Source organism: Chrysoperla carnea, chromosome 4 (genome assembly GCF_905475395.1).
Source record: "Chrysoperla carnea chromosome 4, inChrCarn1.1, whole genome shotgun sequence".
Lineage (NCBI taxonomy): Eukaryota > Metazoa > Arthropoda > Insecta > Neuroptera > Chrysopidae > Chrysoperla > Chrysoperla carnea.
In genome coordinates, this window is record NC_058340.1 from 43,038,773 (window position 1) to 43,060,183 (window position 21,411).

At 27.6% G+C, this 21,411-nt stretch overlaps 1 protein-coding gene across 5 annotated transcripts in view; it reads left to right on the forward strand.

The window, feature by feature from the left end:
• Positions 1-21,411, forward strand: part of LOC123299073 (longitudinals lacking protein, isoforms A/B/D/L) — a 422,122-nt gene that overhangs the window by 323,020 nt on the left and 77,691 nt on the right. Inside the window, exon 5 of one of the 5 annotated variants that reach the window (XM_044881237.1) lies at positions 9,658-10,220. The exons of the other annotated variants lie outside the window; for them this stretch is intronic. Coding sequence (XP_044737172.1) covers positions 9,658-10,205 — 548 coding nt within the window. The 3' untranslated portion in view covers positions 10,206-10,220. Of the gene's footprint in view, positions 1-9,657; positions 10,221-21,411 lie in introns of those variants that run through there. 5 annotated transcript variants of the gene reach the window in all.

Below are 21,411 nucleotides of genomic sequence, written 5' to 3' on the forward strand. Positions count from 1 at the left end.
CAATTGTCATGCTTAAAATCTACAGTATTTCCTCTGTCTTGAGAATTTGTGAAAACAATTCCTAACAAATTGTGACTTAAACATTAAAATAAAATCTTATAGCTCTCGAAAAAATATCATGTGATTATTCTTCCTTGTTTAGGATGATGTTCTCCTAATCCATTAGATTTTCTACAAAATATTGATCAAATTCAAAGTTTATGACTTTAATAAATTGGTCTTAACCACTGACCAATGCCAAATATAGACCAAATGAATGGCAGACTGTTCAAAGTTGTTATTTTTGTTTTACAAACAAATGTTAGTATTATTTCATTCATTTTTCTGTTGCTTTTGGCTGTATTTATGTTCCCTATTATTGGCAGACTGTAAAAAATTGTTTATTTTTTTCTGTCGCTATCTGACAGTCTACTATCAGATCATATTTTATAAAGGTGTCCGATAGAGCCAACAAGAATAATATAAAAATTGTGATAGCTGGGGTAAATGAAATAGACTGATATAGTGAATTGATTTTGAAATGAAACCGCATTCTCTTATGTATTTATAAACTAGCTTGATACTCGCCCGCTTCGCTGGGCTTAAAAGTAAAGACCACCGCGTTATTGCTTCCACATCTCTTGCTATTACTTACACCCCTTCTATAACACTTGAAATAAGGGTAGATATCACACAGGTAAAAAAAACATACAGATTTGAATTTTTAAAAAAATTTTAAATAGTCTTCATTATTCGTTCAGTGTATCAAAACAGGTGACCAAGAACTATACTTCCTTCACCATTTGTACAGAAATCTCAAATTTATTGTTTATAAATTATAGCTCATGTGTTAATCTAATGTATGAGCTGTATTATTGTTCAGTTTTATTCAATTCAGTAGTTTTTTAGTGAAAATATAACAAACAAATCCTTACTTTCACATTTATCATATAATAATAGGGATTTAAAACATAGGTGTAGTGATCTCAATTCAAAATAAATTGACTATCCACGATTTGTGAATTGTTTTTACAAATTATCAAGCTTACGAAAATGTTACTGATTTAAAGCATGATTATTCTGAGGCTAAGACTATTTCTCTAATTTTTTTGTATTATAGTATAATTTTTTAATAGTGGTATTTTTTTGTTGCACCAAGCAAATACGTGATCATGATTTTTTTTTAAATAAATGATGGTACAACAGTTTTAATGTTCCTGTGTAAAACTACACTTGCTATGTACCATTTTGTATTAGTGAGATACATGTTTTTTTTTTTATTTACGAAAATTTATAAGATCTAGCATAATTTTGTAATAAGTTAAATCGAACTCGATGATATTCGTATATAAAAAACGTAAATACGATGGTTTTTTTTTTTTATTATTTTAGATAATTATTTACATTTAGAACGAGAATGAGGCCGTTTTTTCGGACGTTTTTTTTTTTCATTTAATTCATCCCCTCATTTTGATATTTCATTATTATACTATACATAGACAAAATATACCAAAATATCGTTTTTTTTTTGTAAAGCAGCCGCCATGTACAGACTTACATTACACTATTTTTACATAACCTCAAACCTAATTTAAACGAAATACAATAGGAGACTGATTACATCATACAAACTGTTTTTTTACTTTTTTTAACACATATTATACGGTGCCTTAATAAAGATCTTTTTTATATAATAAAAGTTTAAAAAAATACTTGATACTCTTATGAACATGTGCCTAAAAAACCTACATTATATTTACTATTTTTACTGTATATGCGCAAAAACCAACTATTTTGTATTTGCTTTTTATATTTTTAGGTTAGAATTATAATTATGAAAAAAATATATTAAAATATATATGAAAAATATTATATCTCTGACTCCTATAGTAATGCATTTTTTTAAAATATTAAGTTTGTAATTTGTAAGATTTATAAAATATATAATTATAATTTAGTTTTAATTTTTCAAATAATTTTGAGTATGCATGTGAGAGAAAAGCACATTGTTTTTTTTTTTATTTGACGCGTTATTGTATAGATTATTTTTTAAGGTTATAATTAACATTCAAATTGGTATGAAATTTCATTTACCATGTCTTCCTCAAAAATTACTTCCATAGAGCACGCGTAGTTTTTATGAAGTCATTTTAAAAGACCTTAAGAGTAAAGTAGTAATTTAGACTTGCATCTCAACATGATCTCCCACTTTTCGTAAAACCTTCCAAACGGTCTGATAACCCACCTTGTTCCTCCGCAATAAAATCGACATCTTTTTTAGGATTTTTCCATTCCGATTGTATCATTTCAATAATTGTGTGGTCCGCCTTGGTATAGATAGTTTTTGCAACTTGATACTTAACTATCATCTAAGTCTTAAGAATCAAGACTTTTTAAAAATTGTTTAAGCCTGCTATAATTGTTTCCAAAGTATGAATTTCATTAATCTGAGATTTTACTAAAAATTATGATTTTTACTCTAAAACATAATTAAGAATTGGAAAAAAAATAAGTTGCTAATTAGATTGGTTATTGTCAGGGGGAAACACTAGAAAGCTGTAGCTTATTTTCGAGGATTTCTTTCACTATACGTATATTTTAAAAATATTTGACTGAAAATAGCAAGCATCATTTTCTGTAACTTTTCTCCTCTAGTTATCACGCTTCTTATTGATAAAACGAATATATAACACTTTTTAAAAATAATATCTAACAAAAGTTACATTTTGCACTTTTTTTTCTTGCACCTCAGCAAACAAAGATGACAATAAGATTTTTCATTCAATTTGAATGCAATTAGTGCCTGATTATAATAATCTAGAATACAAAATGAGACCAAAATGCCGATGATTTTTAAATATTAAGATATGTGACATGTAAAGTTAGAGCAAAAATATCATTCCTTATAAAAATTTCTTATCGAAATTTGATATTCTATTTCAAAATACTTCAAAAAAGAAAATTGTTTGTCGTTAAATTTATCAAAAAGTGTAAAATAATGTTTAAATTATGTATAATGCAATATTTGTATCATTTTTTTTTGCGAATTCAGCCAATTTAATGCGCATGCTCATTGAAATATTTTTGTCTCAAACGATGTGATAAAAAAGTGTGCGTTCACATCAAATCGTTACATGATCATGCGCAGTAACTTGTATGAAAATAATTTATATTGAATTTGTTATAACAATTGGTATTATAAGAAATTTTTTTTAGTATATATGTTAATTTGATTCGTTTTTTTTTTTGGATTTTTTAAATTTATGTTAAAAATGCTTTTTATTGTCGGTGAAGGAAAGCTTTTAGGTGCAGGTATTACATCGTAACCGACATAATTTTCTTGTTAAAAAAATTCTGTGACAAAAAAAAACTAAAAATTAAATCAGATTGTCTCATATTAAAAACTATTGAAAGACTTATTTTTTAATCTGCACAATATCACGATAAATTTTCGAATGAATTATTAGCATGTATCAATGATAATTCTTGATTTTAAATTCGAAAAAATCGTCTCGATAAACTCCATCGAATTTAATTAAGTATTGCATGCAGATTTAGTTTTATAAACAATATCAATCAGTAATAATTAAATATTAAGCTACTTTATGATTAAAAAAAATTATTAAAATAATACTCAGAATTTTCTATATATTCCTATTATGTTTTTATAAGTATATATAAATAATAATATTAAAAAAATATTGATGATAGAAAGTGATCTTTTTTTACAATTCTTAATAAATATTAAAAAAAAAAATTAATTGTAAGAAAAATGAAAAAATTTAAAAAAATGAAAAAAAAAATTATTATCGTCGATTGATAAGAGCTTTGATATTGACGTTGTTTCCGTCATTATCGGTTGAATGTCGGAATTAGTTAATCTAATTTTGAAAGGAACTAGTTGAACGTAATATTTTTGTGACAAAAGTAAAAAAGACACTGCATATTATTTTCTTTCGATTATGATGGATTTTTTTTTACGTAACTAGAATTTAATATCATTTTTTCTTTATTTTTAGTTCATTTAAAAAAAAAACTACATTCCTCTTTAATATCCCACTCGATGATGCATTTAATTTTATCAAATCCATAAATAATCCATACCCCCATTTGTATGTTTAATTCATAGATTTCATTTTCCAGTAATTTAAATGTTTGAAAATTCTTCGTATGAAAACATTTTTTTAGAATATAAAATACGTCACTTCAATTACTAACTAATACTAGAGTAGGCGTTTATTTGTAATTTAAAGAAAACTGCTTCTTTTATTAGTCACTGACTAAAAAGATATTTCTTAACTGATCAAACATGGTGTAATTATGCACATAAGCTAATCGGTTATTATTAATCCTTCAGGTGTGGTTGTCTTTCGTACCACAATCATTACTCTTGTGATGAGAGAATATCTCACCTTATTGTGCAAGCGCCAAGACCAAAATTTCAAACTTTGTTTACAATATGCTTTTTGATTATATATGCTGAAAAAACAATAATTCACATGAAAGAATAATATATATAATATACTTACTTATTAACATTATATTTATCTGCCATTTGTAAATGAAAACACAGTGTATCTACGGAGATAGCCGAAGTATAACCAAGGCATCCTACTTGCGTTTTTTTACCGACTTTACTTAAGTGTTGAGAAAAAGTTTAACAGTTGTTAATAAATATTTTATGAAATTTTTAAAAAAGAAAGTTTTAAAACATGAGTAAGAGAATCCCGCTAGGCAACCATTTGAAGGGTTAACTGTTTCTTATATTCCCCATATAGTCATTAAATTTCTATTTTGAGGTACATATCATGGTACTATTAGGCCATTTTCGTAATTTCCAATCACTATGATAATAGAAAAAGAGGGCAAGAATTTAATAAGCTAATAATTATAATGTAAAAATTTTAATTTCCATACGCCGTGATATTTGTACTGTAGCTTAGAAGAATAAGATATTCTAACGCATCACGATTCCTTGAATCAAGGTCATTTCTACTAAAAATTGATTTTGATGAACCACTCGAAAGTTTTCTTGATAACATACTTAAATTTGATTCATACTCATCAAATTCGTGACGGCATTTATGCTTATTTGATTAATTAATTTTTTTCGTTTAAATTTTCTATACTCTTGAATTCGTTAAATTCGAGTTGATAAATTTTTTTCGTTTTCAATTTTTACGGGTTCATCACATAGTTGCAACTTTCTAGCTAGGAAAATATCGTAATTATTCACATTAATACGTACCTTTTTCTGTAATTTTTAAATGTTGGATAAAAGATTATTTTTACGTACTAAAATTAGTTTATATTAAGAATTAACTAATTTGAAAAATTATTACGGGTAAGACCAGAGTGCAGTCCTATTAAAAATAAATAAAAAAGTGCAAGTTAATAGATTCCTTTAAAATGATAATTTTAGAATTTGATCATGACGTCATTTACAGTTATGTAATAATTGAAAACTAAAATAAGTTTTAAAATTTGCCATTTTATTTATTGATAATTTTTGTTGTACAAAGGTCAAAAATGCTCTTAGTTCCAAGACTTAAAAAAAAATGTTTACATATGAGATTTTGAAAAATACATTTGGTTACTGGTATTTTAATAGACTGACATTCCACATTGTCTCATAAAAAATATACAATAATTTTCTTTTGTTTTTCTTTGAAACAACCAATACACTGCCATTTTAAAATAGTGATTTTTTTTTTGTTAGATTAATTTTTTAATTTTTATGTATTTATTCAATCAAAATTAGATTAAATAATTTCACACAAATTTTATTTCCTATATAAATAAGATTATTACAATTTTGAACCTCGGGAAAAATATTTTTTTTACCACCAAATTATGTAATAATTAAGATGACCAATAGATGAGAGAGAAAGAAATATTATTATTACCTTTTTTTATTAGGCTTTTTATTTTATTTACAGAAAAATAGAAAGAAATGTATGCTTTTTTCCCAATCCTCTTTTTTTACTTTTTTGCTATAGTTATTTAAGTTTATAATTAATAATAATAATTAATTAGACAAAAAAAAAAATTTAAAAAAAAAAAAAAATTCCAAAAAAATACATGTTGATAATTTGGAAAAATTTGAATTGCTAAATTTTTTTTATTCACAAATTTTGTAATATTTTTATTTGATTCTTTTTTAAAAGTGAGATGTATTTTCTTTTTTCTATTGAAAACACAAATTTTCTTATCCATTTTTATTATTATTTTTTTTATTTTGAAATAAATATTTTATTGACATGCTACAATTTTTTTGTTTATTGTTGTTTAACAATTTTTTTTTCAGAAATTGAAAAAAAATCCCTAAAATTATTTATTGTAGAAGTTTCTAATCAAGTTTACTGAAGATTTTGTAACTCACGAAATTTTCGATATTTATCAAATTCAGTAGTTGGTTAGTTTTTTCTTGATTTTTGAGGATTGAAAATATCAAAACGAAAAATCGAAATTAATAAAAAATTCATAGACATCTGATTTATTTCATTATAAAGATTGAGAATATTTTTTTTTTAATAATTAAATTTCAATGAAAATTTTATGGAATTTTCCCACAACTTTCCCAGTGCCACACTTAAATTTGGAATAAGAATTCTGAGCCCCTTGTTTTGTATCTGAATATATTTGGCATTGCTATAACTTTAACGGATTCAGAAACCCTATTCCAAATTTTATGTGTGTTCAGAAACCTTTTCTCAAATTATTTTAGAAATTTTCGAATTATCCTATGTAAGAATTGGAAAAATTAATCGAAATGACTAGTTCAGCCGACAAGTAGTTTCAGATAGAAAAAGGTTGGAAGTTAATGAAACTTTACGATGTTGTTCAGGGATAGTAAATTATTATTTTCTCAAGTTTAGGACCTCCAGGACCCTGTGCGAAAAGAGGAGGAAGTGCAACTGTTAAACTTTCGCTCCTCCTCCAGTTTTTCCTCAATAACTTTTTTCCCTTACGCCCTACGACAAAAGCATGCTCATATTTTTTTGTAGAGTGTTCAATTTTCCATACCCTTTAAAATGGCAAGGGGAATTTTCTACAATTTTGAGTTGTCAAAATTGTAGAAAATTTAACGCTCTACAAAAAAACATATAGACGCTTTGTCGTTGGACGTTCGAACATTTTGCAGTTTTCCCCACTCCTCTTTTCGCACAGGGTCCTCGAAGTCCAAAATTTTAGAAAATTCTAATTAACATCCTCAAGTTTCATTAACTTTTTCCACCTAACTCCACTTTTTCCAACGAGTCGACTGTATTAAAAGAAAATTATGCTATTTCACTTGTGTTTTAATTATTTTTGTACCATTATGATAAAAAGTTCGTTAAAATTTAGAATCTCAAAATTTTTTCCGCCCGATTCGATTCCTCCTTTCTGATGTATCCTTCATAAAAAAAGAATATTAAAAAATTTTCAAAACAGGTAATTTAAATGTAGTAAGTAAAAATACCAAAACAAAACTTCAAGATTATCACGAATGTTGTTAAAAATTCTGTGTGTCATCAAATGATCTACAATGGAATAAAAAATTAATCTAAAAAATGATTTCTTTTTCATTTTCAGCATCAACGTACGTACAGACACGTCGTAGACGAATACCGGATACACCAGATTCGCGTATTTTATGCCCAAATTGTCCACGCACATTTAAATATTCGAATTTATTAACATATCATCAAAAACATGAATGTGGCAGAGATTTAAAATGTCATTCATGTCAAAGACAATTTGGTTTATTGGTGCAATTAGCCGAGCATAAAAAATACGGATGTTATTCTGAATTTATGTGTATGTCGTGTACTTATCGTGCAAAAAATGTATCTACAATTCGTAGCCATTGTTCAAGATGTATCCAGACTGGTCCTAGTGCTAAAGTTGGGTGGACTGTAGTTAAAGAAAAAAATACTTAAACATTTATAATAAGTCAATTTTAGGAATTTTATTTAAGCTCAATGTTTTAATTGATTTTTTATGCCATTTTTTTTGCCAAATTTTTTTCCCCAGATACCATGTATCTAGATACTATTGTACCTTATTTATATTGAATAAATTTTTGTAAATTTTAATTTTTTTTTCTACCTCTTTTCACCTCTCTTTTAAAGCTAAAATCTATAGAAGATAAACCAATTTTCTTTCACCAATGTAAACATGGTGCTTTTTCGACAAAAAAATTTAAAAAAAATATTTTAATGATGTCAAAGTTTTTTTTCACATTTAGAAACTTGCAATCAATTTGTTTTAAAAATTCTCTAAAATAGTTTTACAAAATTAATTTTTCTCGAGAAAAGAACTGCCAGAAAAATCTAAACATACTTTCAAACAAATAAAGTAACAGGGCCTATGAAGTAGGTCAATGTCGGTTAACACATTTTTGGAGAACCTTAGAAAGAGAAAAAAAATTAGCCAAAATAACTTAAATACGAAATTGTAAAGTTTTAATGGGGACATCATGTTCTGACATGAGATTGGACTTAGTTCTACGGATTGTTTTAAATTTTGATTCTAAACGGTAAGAAATAGAATAACACTTTAAATTAGAAAGTTGATCCTCCTAAAAACTAACATTTTTCATCTAAACCTATAATAGATGAAAAATGTTAGGTTTTTTATGTGGATTTCGAAGAACTAGGTCCAATCTGATGTCAGAACATGATGTCCCCTCATCAAACTATACAATTTTTGTTGAAGTTATTTTTGGATTGGTTAACTACAAAACCAGCTGTTAGCCATTATAGATCAAAATGACCCACCATGTATAACTTGATAAACATAAATAAGAACTCAAATATTAAACTACGTAACACGCGTTATGAAGAAGTATTGCATAGCTTTGGACTACTTTCTTAAGTCTTAACCTCAGGTTTTTCGTTACTCCAGAATATGGAAATAGCCATTTAGATACTGATTTTTTATCGTAGATACGTCAAATTTTGTATATCACTATTTGACGTATTTTCTTGCTGTATACAATTGAGTGAAAAGAAATCCAATTTTTTGACAGAAAATGAATTTTTTGGAAGCAAAGGTTCAGCTTTCAACGTGATCTATTTTGAATATATTGTAATTTGTTATCACATGAGACCAAATTAATATTGTAATCTCCCAACTGGTGTTTCAAAATTAATCAGTAACAAAACACTCAATAAAAACATTTCAATCATAGTCGACAATAAGTAACAATAGACGCTGTTCCCATTTACATGGAATGTCTTACTTTATATTTACTAAAATCAGTTATTGTCAAGTGATTATTGATAATTTAATGTATCCACTTATTCGACTATTCGATGAAAGCTACTTGTTAGTTGAAACACTTGTCTAAGAATTTAGATAAACTATCCAACAATAGCAAATGTGCATCGATTTCAGTTGGCGAAATATAAACTTTTTGAATTTTTATTTTGGAAAATAGAGTGAGCTAATAAAACACAAATAATGGCCTACTAAGTAAAGGTCTTTTTCCTTATGTACATAACCAAAATTTTTTTTTCTTTTCTTTATGTTTTTGTAAAATTCCAGATGTTTGACTAACACAGAAAACTAAAAATCAAGGTATTTATTTTTTGAAATTTTAAGTTTTTTTTTTGTTTAACACCACATAACATTAAACAAATCAAAATCAAATTTAATTAAAATTTATTAACAAATATAAATTTTCATTTTCAGTTACATCACGTTATCACAATTTTCGACGCATACAACTCATCAACAACAATACATCACGTGGCAATATAATTGGCGCAGTAGGTGGGGCTAATGGAGGGGGTAATAATAATAATAGCGGTAATACTATGATTGATGGTGAACAACGTTTATCATGTAAAAATTGTCCACGTACATTTAAATATGCAAAATTATTAACGTATCACATAAAACATGAATGTGGTAAGATATTAAAATGTACAAAATGTAATAAGCGTTTTAATTGGCGTGTACAATATGCCGAACATGTTAAATATGGTTGCAATCCAATATTTATGTGTCCCATATGCAAGAATGCATATAAGACACAAGGTAGTGTACGACATCATTTACGTAAAGAATGTGGAAGAAAAATACAAGAACAAGGTGTATTACGTCATGGTTTAATTATTAGTCGAAATAATGGGGGTGGGGATGAAACAACTATTACACCATCATCATCGATGTCATCAACAATAACTGTTCATCCTTCATCTGTGGCCGCAGCAGCATCCTTTCTAACTGGAAATTAATTATGTTTTGGTTTTTCAGCAAATGATATTTTTATTTAAAAAAATTGAGCCAAATTTCACAGGAAGCGTGTTTTTATCATATAAATAACTAATTTGTGATCATCCAAATCGAAATGCTCCCACTAAATTTGGATTACATCTCCAGATCAGAGAAAATTTATAAATAACGATCTTTCAGTATTATTTTTGTCGATACTTGGATATGATGAATGAACATTCTTCACCGAACTTAGTCTCTGACCAAGATATTCATCTACAGCCATTTCTTTTCGCACTGCTTCCTTTACCGTTCTCGACTATTAGTAGCCTACTTTGTCTCGAGAAGAATTGAAAGGACGACTGAAGCGAATTCTATGACTCGTACTTCTAACTCATTTCCACTTTCTGAACGATGTTCAATGTTAGCCTGTGACCAAGTACCAAAAATATTTCCCACGCATCTAATAATGAACGCTTCCTTTGCTTAAATTATTTGGATTTTTATATTTTCTGATGTTTCTTCGCCTGCGATGAAAATTGTTCTTAAGTAACAAAATCGATTAATCCCGATAATTGTTCTTACGACAGTTCACTGGAAAATATTTCTCTTATAAACGAACATCACTTTTTTCTTAATTTAGATGTAACTTAGTCTCAATGATAAACAAGGGAAGTAACTGTAAAATCTATCTTTTAGATTAAGATGTTGAAAAAGGACAAATAAATCACATTAATCTAACAAAAAGCATTTTTGCATAATCTATCGTAGTACGTTTGAAAGCCAAGAAATTACTATGTCTTACAAATTTTACCCAGTGATTACGTTAGTTAATTAAGAAAATGGTATCTTCTTCGAAGAAGAAGTCGAATAATTCGACCGCCAGAGGGCTAAAATGAAAATAAATATTTTTAGTGTTTATAATTTGTACTAAATTAGGTTAACTATTCTGAACTCTCTCCTAGTAGTACGATTAATAAATTCCGTTGCCAAAAAGAAAAATCTGTTTTAGTCGTTTTCTGTATATAATAATTAGTTAACAGCCCCGTCTCCTCTTATACCCCCCATCCCATACTCTCAAAAAAAAAAAAAATGAATTTATTATAAATGTATTCAATTAATTCGTTTGGAAATTTTACGTGTGCCTTTATTTATTTATTTAGTTAGTATTTTGTATTCGTAAATATTTTAAAAATTTTTGTTTATTTTGTGTGCAATTTATAAATACAGTTTTATATTAATATGTCCCAAATGCATGTAACAGGTTATCCAGAAGATTATAGCTCCAACTTGGAAAAGCTTGGACAAATGTTATTAATTTCGAACCGTTAGTTTTTTGCCTCTCATTAACTTATTTAGTAGGGATGTGAATTGTTTGATTAAATGGCCCAAGAAATGAGAAAGTTACAGGAAACTTGAATGCCTGAAAGATCTGGATATCCTGAATAATTTAAGAATTTCAATATGAAAATTTTCATTTTGTAGCTAATAAGTTAACTGTAATGTTGAAATCTCACCAAAGCGGCGAGCGATAAGTGACGAAGGATAGAGAAAATTATATTACAACGAACTGTTTGAAAGTATGATTGATATGTTGAAAAATTTTTGGTTCAAACATAAATTTAATACACTTCATTGGAATGTGGATCTTCTATTGCTCGCCGCCCGTCACTCTGGTGAAAATTCACTATAGCAAGTAAATGGCGTAAGAGCGCTATATAATCAAGTACAAAAGCTAGTAGCACATTGTTGACACATTTTACATATAAATAGGAACTCCTGCTATAAATTAGCGTAGCTAACGCAAACTCTGCCAAATCATTTTCTTTCGTAAAAATTAAAACATTTTATAAAGTGTATTGTTTGTATATGAATCGAATGCGTGTAACGAAGATATAGAAATTTTTACATTGCTACGATGCAATACGGATCGATAATGTCTATATGGCTTACGTTAGTTTTTATGATTTTATTTAATTTTTGATTAATTTTTCAATCAGGCTTTTACGAATTTTATATAAAAACCAAGTCTTCCACCGTAGTCTTATTTGATAAAATGCATAGACAATATAAAATTAATTTGGGACATTCTATGTACTGTTTGAAATTATTTTTTAGCTTTTCGTTTGTACGTAATCGCAGGCAATATGTTGTAAAACTACAACTAAGTGTAGAGATTCAAAAGTCATAAGATACTTATTTATTAGAGGATTCCATTCGGAGTAAATACTTTTAAGCGAGATAGCTACAAGAGCTTTTATGTACACCAAAATCTATCCACTCAAGTATGTATGCTTAATCTCAACGATGATGTACTGCAGATGTAATGTCTTCAACCTTAATGTGATGCCATTCAACTTATTTTCATTCGAATAGGAATCACCTGTAGACTTTTTCTTAAGCACATTAAGTATCATATCATCATGTAATTTTTATATAAAAAATAGAAACACTTCATAGCCATTCAACAATCCGCCATAGTCAACCTGTGATGTAAATCGCAAACGTCATACGTCTGTCAACCTTGGCACCATAGAGACTGCTCAAGGAGGCCGAACTCAAGCTGGTTAGGTTAGGATATATTGGCTGTCTCCGAAGGGACACACTTAGGTATAGAGCCCATTGTGATACCATATACGTGTTTCAGCTTTTTCGCTGATAATTTCATTTATCAGCTTCTCAATTTTTTTCAGAGGCTAAGTGCACCTGCTTCATGCAGATACCATGCACTTCACCAGCCCATCACAACCATTAATTAAATTAAGTTTTGTTGTGACGGCGGAAATCGAACCTGCTATCCTTGCCATACCTCGAACAGAATTGGTTACGCCTTATTCAACTGAGCTACTATCGTTCACAAGTCAAGCGGGATAATTGACAAAATTTGTCGTAGTGCGTTGCACGAAATAAATACGAACAGGTGAACGAAATGATACTTAAATGATATCATATTTTTAAACTAGAACTTTACACTCGCTCCACTACCTCAGTGCAAAAGGAACACAAGTGACACCTTATTTGTGACAGCCATTTGTTTACATGGAGTTCGGCCTCCTTGTGTAGTCTCCACTCGCACATTAGATAGTTTATGTTATCAGTCTGAAAGATTGTAGTCTATCTATTTGATGAAATTACCTCATGAATGGGTCATCACGTCTTATATGCCGTGAATTATGCCAGTTTCTATTCAGCGGTTAAAATTTACATTGTTACTCCTTCCCCAATTGCTTTAATACATAATTTGTCTAATGACTTTTGAATCTGTTATAAAAAATTTGTTTGCCTATGTTTATAAAAAAATATTTTAATGTGTTGTATTTAAAAGAATAACTACTAATTTTGTGTAATTTTTAATTAGTTAACTAAATATTTGATTTGTGTATCGTAAATTTTAAAAAATTTTATTGTTTTGGACTTTAAATAAATAATGTATTATTTCATCAATTTAAAAAAAATAAAATTCACAGGGATTAGAGTAGTTCATGATTGTAAATCCGATCGTGTTTAAAATGTTCTATTGAAATATTTTTAACGTAAAAATGAAAATATGTATTTTGATTTTAAGTTTTATTGACTGACATATTATTAAAAAACAAAAAAATTAAATTTACAAAAATAAATATATTTATGTGTTATTAAATTGTTTTCATGTAATTAAAAATATTATAAATTTTTGTATAAAAAATAAAAATTGATAATTAGAATATTTTCAATTATTTACTTTTTTAATTTGGCATTCAGAAGTGAAGTTGCGGCTCATAGAAGAACAATGTTGAAGATAAGATACTGCAAATACTGATTAAAATTTTTATTTTGGATTATCTTTAAAGGTGCCTAAACTACAACAGAGCTTGTCATAGATTGGTAGTTAAATGGCTTCTCTGCGGAAAGGAATTTTGTGTTAAATATCTAGAGGAGAATCGAATGAAAAATCTCTAAAAGTATCCGAAATATATAATGAAATTAACGTCTTATATAAGTGGTAATTGACAAGAAGATTGCTAATTTTTATACATACTTTTGTTATACTTTTTGATAGAGATTTTCGAAGGGTGGTTGGTTTTATTTGATTGGCAATTGTAAGCAGTTTTGCTAAGTCGTATTGAAATAAATTAACTTTTCTTTGAAAGTTGGCCATTTTGTCATGTGAACGTTACTTCTCAAATTTTATTTCAATCGAGTGGTAACAGTATTGAAATCAAGAAAAAAATGAATTTTGCTTAAATTTAAAATAACGCTATCCAGTATCAAATTTGAGATCACTCAAATATAAGGCCTTTCCGAAGCAAATAGGGATGAAGCTATAAACTATATCTAACCAACAACATTCGCATATTACTTCCTCAAAACTGCTATTACCATAATAGAATATTTGAGGAAAAAATTAAATTAATTAGAAAGTAAATTGGTGAGACAGAATTATTAAAAATATGAATGAAGACTTGCAATTTAAGGGACTCCGACTTAAGTATTCTCGCTGTAGAAAACCCCGTTCATGGAAAAAATTGATTAAAATTAATTTAATTATAAAAAGCCATTAACACTTTTCGATAGAAAAATTATGATAAGAGTGTTTAAAAATCAATAATATTTCGAAGAAGGTCGACCTTCTCTCTTAGACCAAGTATTTTTCCCAAAGTCATAAAATGATTTATTTGAAAAAAGTATCGTAACAGTGAAGAAAGAGTATTTTGTTTGTTTAATGAAATATTTCAATATATAATTATTAGAAATTTTTTGAAAATAATGCCAAAATGCTCTGAACCTGCGTTATTTTATTTGCCATTAAAAGAATTAATCTGAATGGCTGACTGACTTAATTCAAACAGTTTGCTAAAGGCTATATAAATCGAATCGTGCCACATTTAGAAAGATATATATTGAGACTGAAAATTTATTTTGTAAGAGAAATGATTGCAGTCATCGTAAAAAATCTATGGATTTATATCAAATCAGAAAAATTTAATTAAACTGGTAATTATACTGGAGTTGAAAACATTAATTTGAAAGCATGTTTAGATAATTGATTAGCGTGTGTGATTGTAAAATATATTAAATAAAGTTATTTTCGAAAAAGGAAGTCATTTTCTTCCAATGATAATATTAAAAATTGGTCAGCTATTTTAAACAAACAAGTTAATTTTGTACAAAAATAAAAATTTGAATGTTTAACAAAATATTTTTACATTTATTTTTCAGGTCATATGAAATCAGTTTTTCATCAAACATTTGATGAATACGCTTATGGTAATAATTTATATGAAAATGATTCTGAAATACATAGATGCCATAAATGTGATCGACAATTTAAACATAAAAAAGTATTAGCACGGCATTTACGTGAGTGTGGACAAGAACCAAAATTTCAATGCCCATTATGCTCATATAAAAGTAAGCGTAAAGAGCATATGCGACATCATTTAGCAAGTAAATTTCATCAACATGATCCACAAGCTCAGGCCATTATTAATTCAAATGTTTTTTATTTACGGCAATATAATTTTCAATAAACGTATGGAATTTCATTTAAATGTGAAAATAAATTGTATGTAATTATAATTAATTAAAGTTTAATAAACACTGTAAATCGTACCTAGAGAATCCTTTTTTTAATATGCTTTCAATAAGTTCACATGTATATTTGTAATAAATAAATCTAGAAAGCCGGCATTTTCATCTGGTTTAAATTGACTTAATTATTTGAAATTTTAAAATTTGTATAATTTTACAATCCCTATATATTATGAATGTGAAAGTAAGGATGTTTGTTTGTTACGCTTTCTCGCAAAAATTACCGCATAGATTTGAATGAAACTGTACAACAATGTATGCATTTTATTGCTCCATCTATGATCATCACTTTGAACAATAAATTAAAGATTTCTGTAAAATTTTAAAATAGTAAATGTCAAATCATGGCCATCTTTTCTAAAATTCTTTTCTGATATACTGTGCATATATTTTAGCTGTGTAAAACAATCCCTTCGAGTTTTATGAAAGGAGGATAAGTGAGATCAAGAGAGGTGGAGGCTTAAAAGCGGCGATTTTTACTTTTAGCCCAGTGAAGCGGGCGAGTATTACGCTAGTTAAATAATAAAATCATAAAAAATTAATTTAAAAAAAAAAAAAACTGTATCAAAACTTATACTTTAAGGGTGAGGTTAATTTCCTTTTGTTATTTTTGTATCCCGTTTTCCGGACTTTGATTTGATAACTTTACTAAATTGTTTGTAATTCGGTCATAAATAGATATTTGATGCTTTTCGACAAGTGACGGAAGAAAAAATTACAAAATCTGAAAAATAACCAACAAGTGGCGAAGTATACTCACTGTAAGAAAAAATGCTACAGTTAAAACATTCTAAGCGTACTCATCATATGTTATGTTATAATAGTAACACTTAGAATGTTTTAAAACGAGCATTTTTTCTGACATTGAGTATACATCGATTGAAACAATTTTTTTTAAATTTCGGCAATGTTACTAGAAAGCTTTTTACCAAATATAACCAAATCCATCGATGTGAAAAATCTTGTATCACGAAGAGGTCATTTGAGCAGTGTAACTCTACTTACGTTTAAGTTATAAAACACAAGACATATATTCGAGCTCTGGAAAGCTTCAGATAAAATATTGTGTTGGACACACGTGTTAAGTTTCTATGGTCATTTTCCGCAAGATATTATTGTGGCCGATTCATTAATATTTCTTTGCACACATAGTCGAATTTGCTTGAAATGTCACGAGTTCTGATTTGAAGAAACATTACTAAATAATCGACTATAATATTTTTTTCATGTTTTATAGATTATCAACCCTCATTAACGGATAAAAATTTTGAATGTCCAAAATGTGGAAAACGATATTCATATGATCGTTCCTTGCGACGCCATGAACGCTATGAATGTGGAAAAACTCCAAGATTTCAATGTACACATTGTGCTTACAGAACACATCATAAAAGTCATTTACGAGGTCACTATTTTCGTATTCATCAAGTCCTCAAATAAAACATAATTAATTGTAATATAATTTTAAGAATAATAAAAATAATAAGAATAATTTATTTTTATTCAACTCGTACATATACTTTTATATACAGGCCACTCGAAAAAAATATTGGACTCCTCCAATCTCCAAAAGTAGGCTCTTTGGAGATCAATAATCAAAATAAAAGATGTTTAGTTCGGAAGCGGAAATATGATGATAACCTTGAATTGACTTTGACCTTTAGAGTCATTTTAAAATAAACTAAATTGTTGAAACTGATAAGGAGTGAAAACTTTAAATTCTGGAGTAGTTGCTTATAAAAATATGTAAATGAAAATTAAGTAGATTCGACAATAATTGAAAACAAAGTTCTTTCTGCAATTGATTTGCCATTTAATTTTTATAAAATTAAATAGATTTTCGAAAAAATGTTTCAAAATTTGTAATTTTTTTAGATGAACAATTTTCTTCTTAATTTTTTCTTTACATCTTTATTTACCCACGTCAGAAGAAGTTCAACTGCTTTTAAGAAATCCTGTAAAACATATTTTTGTAAATAATATTTGTGTCAAAAGGATTTAAAAAAGATCAAAAAATTCAAAAATTTTAATGTTTTACCGCTTTTAAAGCATGTTGGGTTGTAAAAAAAATTCGAGGAGCTAAAAAATATGCTGTTAATATTTGGAAAGAAATAATAAAAATATGAAAATGTCAATCGGAACAGCAATAAAGCAGGGATTTTTTTAGTAGATATATATTACTATTTCTATGTTATGATAGGTAGATTTCTATGATAGATATGTACTACTGATTCTACATTTGATTACCAAACTCCTGACTCTGTGATTGGATGAAAGCAATTTTCGAATATCTCGGAAAGTACGAATCAGATCGAAATTTGATAAACACCTTTTCCCTTTGCCTTAATGCGCTTGATCTCGTTGAGTAATTTTCAAGGATCAATTAAATAACACCCTGTATAGACAACATATAAGGTGTTTCGAACAACTTGTATTTCCTCCATTTTAAAGTTAAAAAATTCTACCGTATGGTGATATTTTCAACTTCGTGATACATTTGGAAATAGGAGATTGGAAGTTCATGTTTTTGAATGAAACTTAAATATTTGTGTCATATTTGGATTCAATTAAAAAAAGTTTCAGTGATAAAAACTATGTTACATTAAAAAAAAACGAATATGCCATCTGAAATTTGCGTTTCTGGATGGTACGAAAACGAAGTTATATCCATTCGTTAGAACGGGGTCATTTGGGTTCTAGTTGTTGGGAGTGACACACTTTACTAAACTACAATCAACTTCATTTGCAATCTTGTGAACTATATCAGAAATTTTATCATCTTCAAATAATCCAGTGTAATATTTTTCAGATTTTAAAGATTATCAACCATTGTTATCGAATACAAATTTTGAATGTTTGCAATGTGGAAATCGATATTCATATCAGAGTAGCCTAAAACTTCATGTATACTTTTGTTAATATACTGTCTTTTGTATATGTATCCAAAGGCTGATTCAACGTTCTTGCGTTGGCCACGAAAACAATACAGAATTATCTCAGGAATGTATTTAATACGTATTTTGACCTTATTGTGTAATTAGGACTAAGGAAAATAAGAAATTTTGATGTCTTATTAATTTTGATATGTACTTGAGTCGATTTTTTGCTCATAAATGATATATTCAAAACATTCCTTCGAAAGTATTTCTGTGTCGAAGTGATTTTTCACCTATTCCGATTGGTTAAATAAAAAAGTATTTATTTTAAGGTAGGTAAATCGTCATTCAAGTTATATGCCAAGAGCCTGACCAGCCAAATTTTGTTCGCCTATTAACGAAGGCGGTATATACTATAAACAAAATTACTGTTGGTAAAATTATTGATCTTAATATTTGCGCACATGAAGTTTCTGAGGATGGCTAAGAATTTTATGGGATAAAAACTATTCCCTAAAAAATTGAACAAATCAACACTAAAAAAAGTAAATTCGAAATTTTCTTAGATTAACTATTGGGTATATTGACCGATGTTTAGAGTAGTGTGACCAGTGATAATTGAACATGCAAAAAGTTCTTCAATCGATCGGATTTCTGAAAACGAAAAGATGTATGTAAATTCACCGTTTGCCATCTTGAATTTCGTGTACATGACCTGTATATTTTACTGCAAGACGTTCAGATCAAAATTTTGATGGCCTGACTTTTGGTATATTAATGACAACTTTAATAATATTTACATAATATTTTCAATGTTTGTTTTTGACCGTTGTACTTCTTTCGTATTAATTGAATGTAACATATGATTTGTCATTTCTTATGTTACAGACTTTTGTTATTTCTTTGAACCAACACAAAAAAAGTTTGTCTGTCAAAGTTGTGGGAAAGGCTATTTACAAAAGCGTTCCTTAATACGGCACATTAAATACGAATGTGGAAAGCCGCCAAGCTTTGAATGTCCTTATTGTAATTATAGAGCACATCAAAAAGTTGGCATACAACGACATTGCCATCGAATACATAATGTATTGGTTTAGAAATGATTATGTACCTTATTTATTTAATAAATTTTATTTAAAGAATAATTTGGTATTTTATTGGAATTATATTTATTTGGTCTTGTATTAACTTGATTTTTGGATGGTGAATCGCATGTGGGCACAGAATAAAGCGTAAAACGAATTATCCTTTTTGATACTACAAAATATTTCTACAGCACAGTTTTCCTACTTCAATAAAACTACTTTCCCAGATAAAATATTTCTATTCCAATACATTTCTACTTTTAATGAATTATACGTTAATTGAAATATTAAATTTTAATTGTGATTTAAAATAATTCAAAATATTATATCGTATATTCATAAAGACAAATGGGAAAATTGAAATTAGTATGAGTGAGTGTTCATTGATAGTAGATTTATTTGAAAGCAGAATGATTTAATTAAACGTATAAATCTTTAAAAGTAGAAATATTTAAGGGTATAAATTAATGAAAGTAGAATATTTTGGAGTATTAAAATATTAGAGCAGATTTTTTCTTAAGTAGTATTATTAAGGAGTATAATTTGATGAAAGTACATTTCTTAAAAATAGAAATATATTGGAATAGAAATAGTTGAACAAGAAATTATTGAAAAAAGTTAGGTAGGAAAATTTTGCCTAAAAAAACTTCAATTATTTTTTTGCCGCATACAATTTTACCTTGTTTTTGCTCAAGTGTTATGAGTTCAAATTTTGGATTTTCCGTCATTTGCGCTGGTCAGATATATATACCAATAATTAATGATTTAAGTTGCGGCATAAGGTGATAAAAATGTGAAAAAATAGGATAAAATTGCGTCGGGAATTCTAATAATAGACGGCCAACTTACCTGCTGAAAATTTCTTAGACTTCTAACTATTTTGTAACGGTATCTAAATAATTACGCTCATGTAAAGTTTCAAATACTATTATTTCCCCACCCCCCCCAGATTTAGTAAATGATCAAGTGCAAGAAAGAAACCGTATATAACTGCTTTTAAGGAGATTATTAGATGAATATATTAAAAATAAAGATTTAGCCCTTTGAATTTTAAAAGAATATTTATGTTTTAAAAATTGTTTTAATAAATATTTTACAGAAATTATTTGTTCGATTGATCCATTTATAATGAATAAATTTCAATGTGAAGATTGTGGAAAATATTATGCAGCAAAACGATCATTAACACGACATAAAAATTTTGAATGTGGCAAAGCTCCAAGATTCAAGTGTGGTCTTTGTTTTTACCAAACAGCTCATAAAAGTCATTTACAGAAACATAGTCTCCGAAAACATCAAGTGAAAATTGAATAAAAAAAAATTTCCCAGTTAGTTACCTAAACCTTTTTTTTTTCTTATTATATTAATTTTTTTAAATAAACAATAAATATTTTCAACTAATTCGATTTGATTTTAAAATTTTTATATACTCTTTTGTGATGAATAAGTCGTATCGTCTACAGTGAGATTTTTTTATTTAAAGTATCAAAATGAAATTTAATGTATACTGTTTTAGGACATAATAACGGACGATTTTTTATTACTTATTGTTTTTGTTCACTTTTAATCATGCATACGATATTTTTGCTTGTTATAATTAGAAACGTTTTACCTATATTTGAAATCATACATTCTTATTTGCCAATTTTCGGAAATCCGATTTATCCAAAATGCAGTCTGCACTGAAATGAATTACT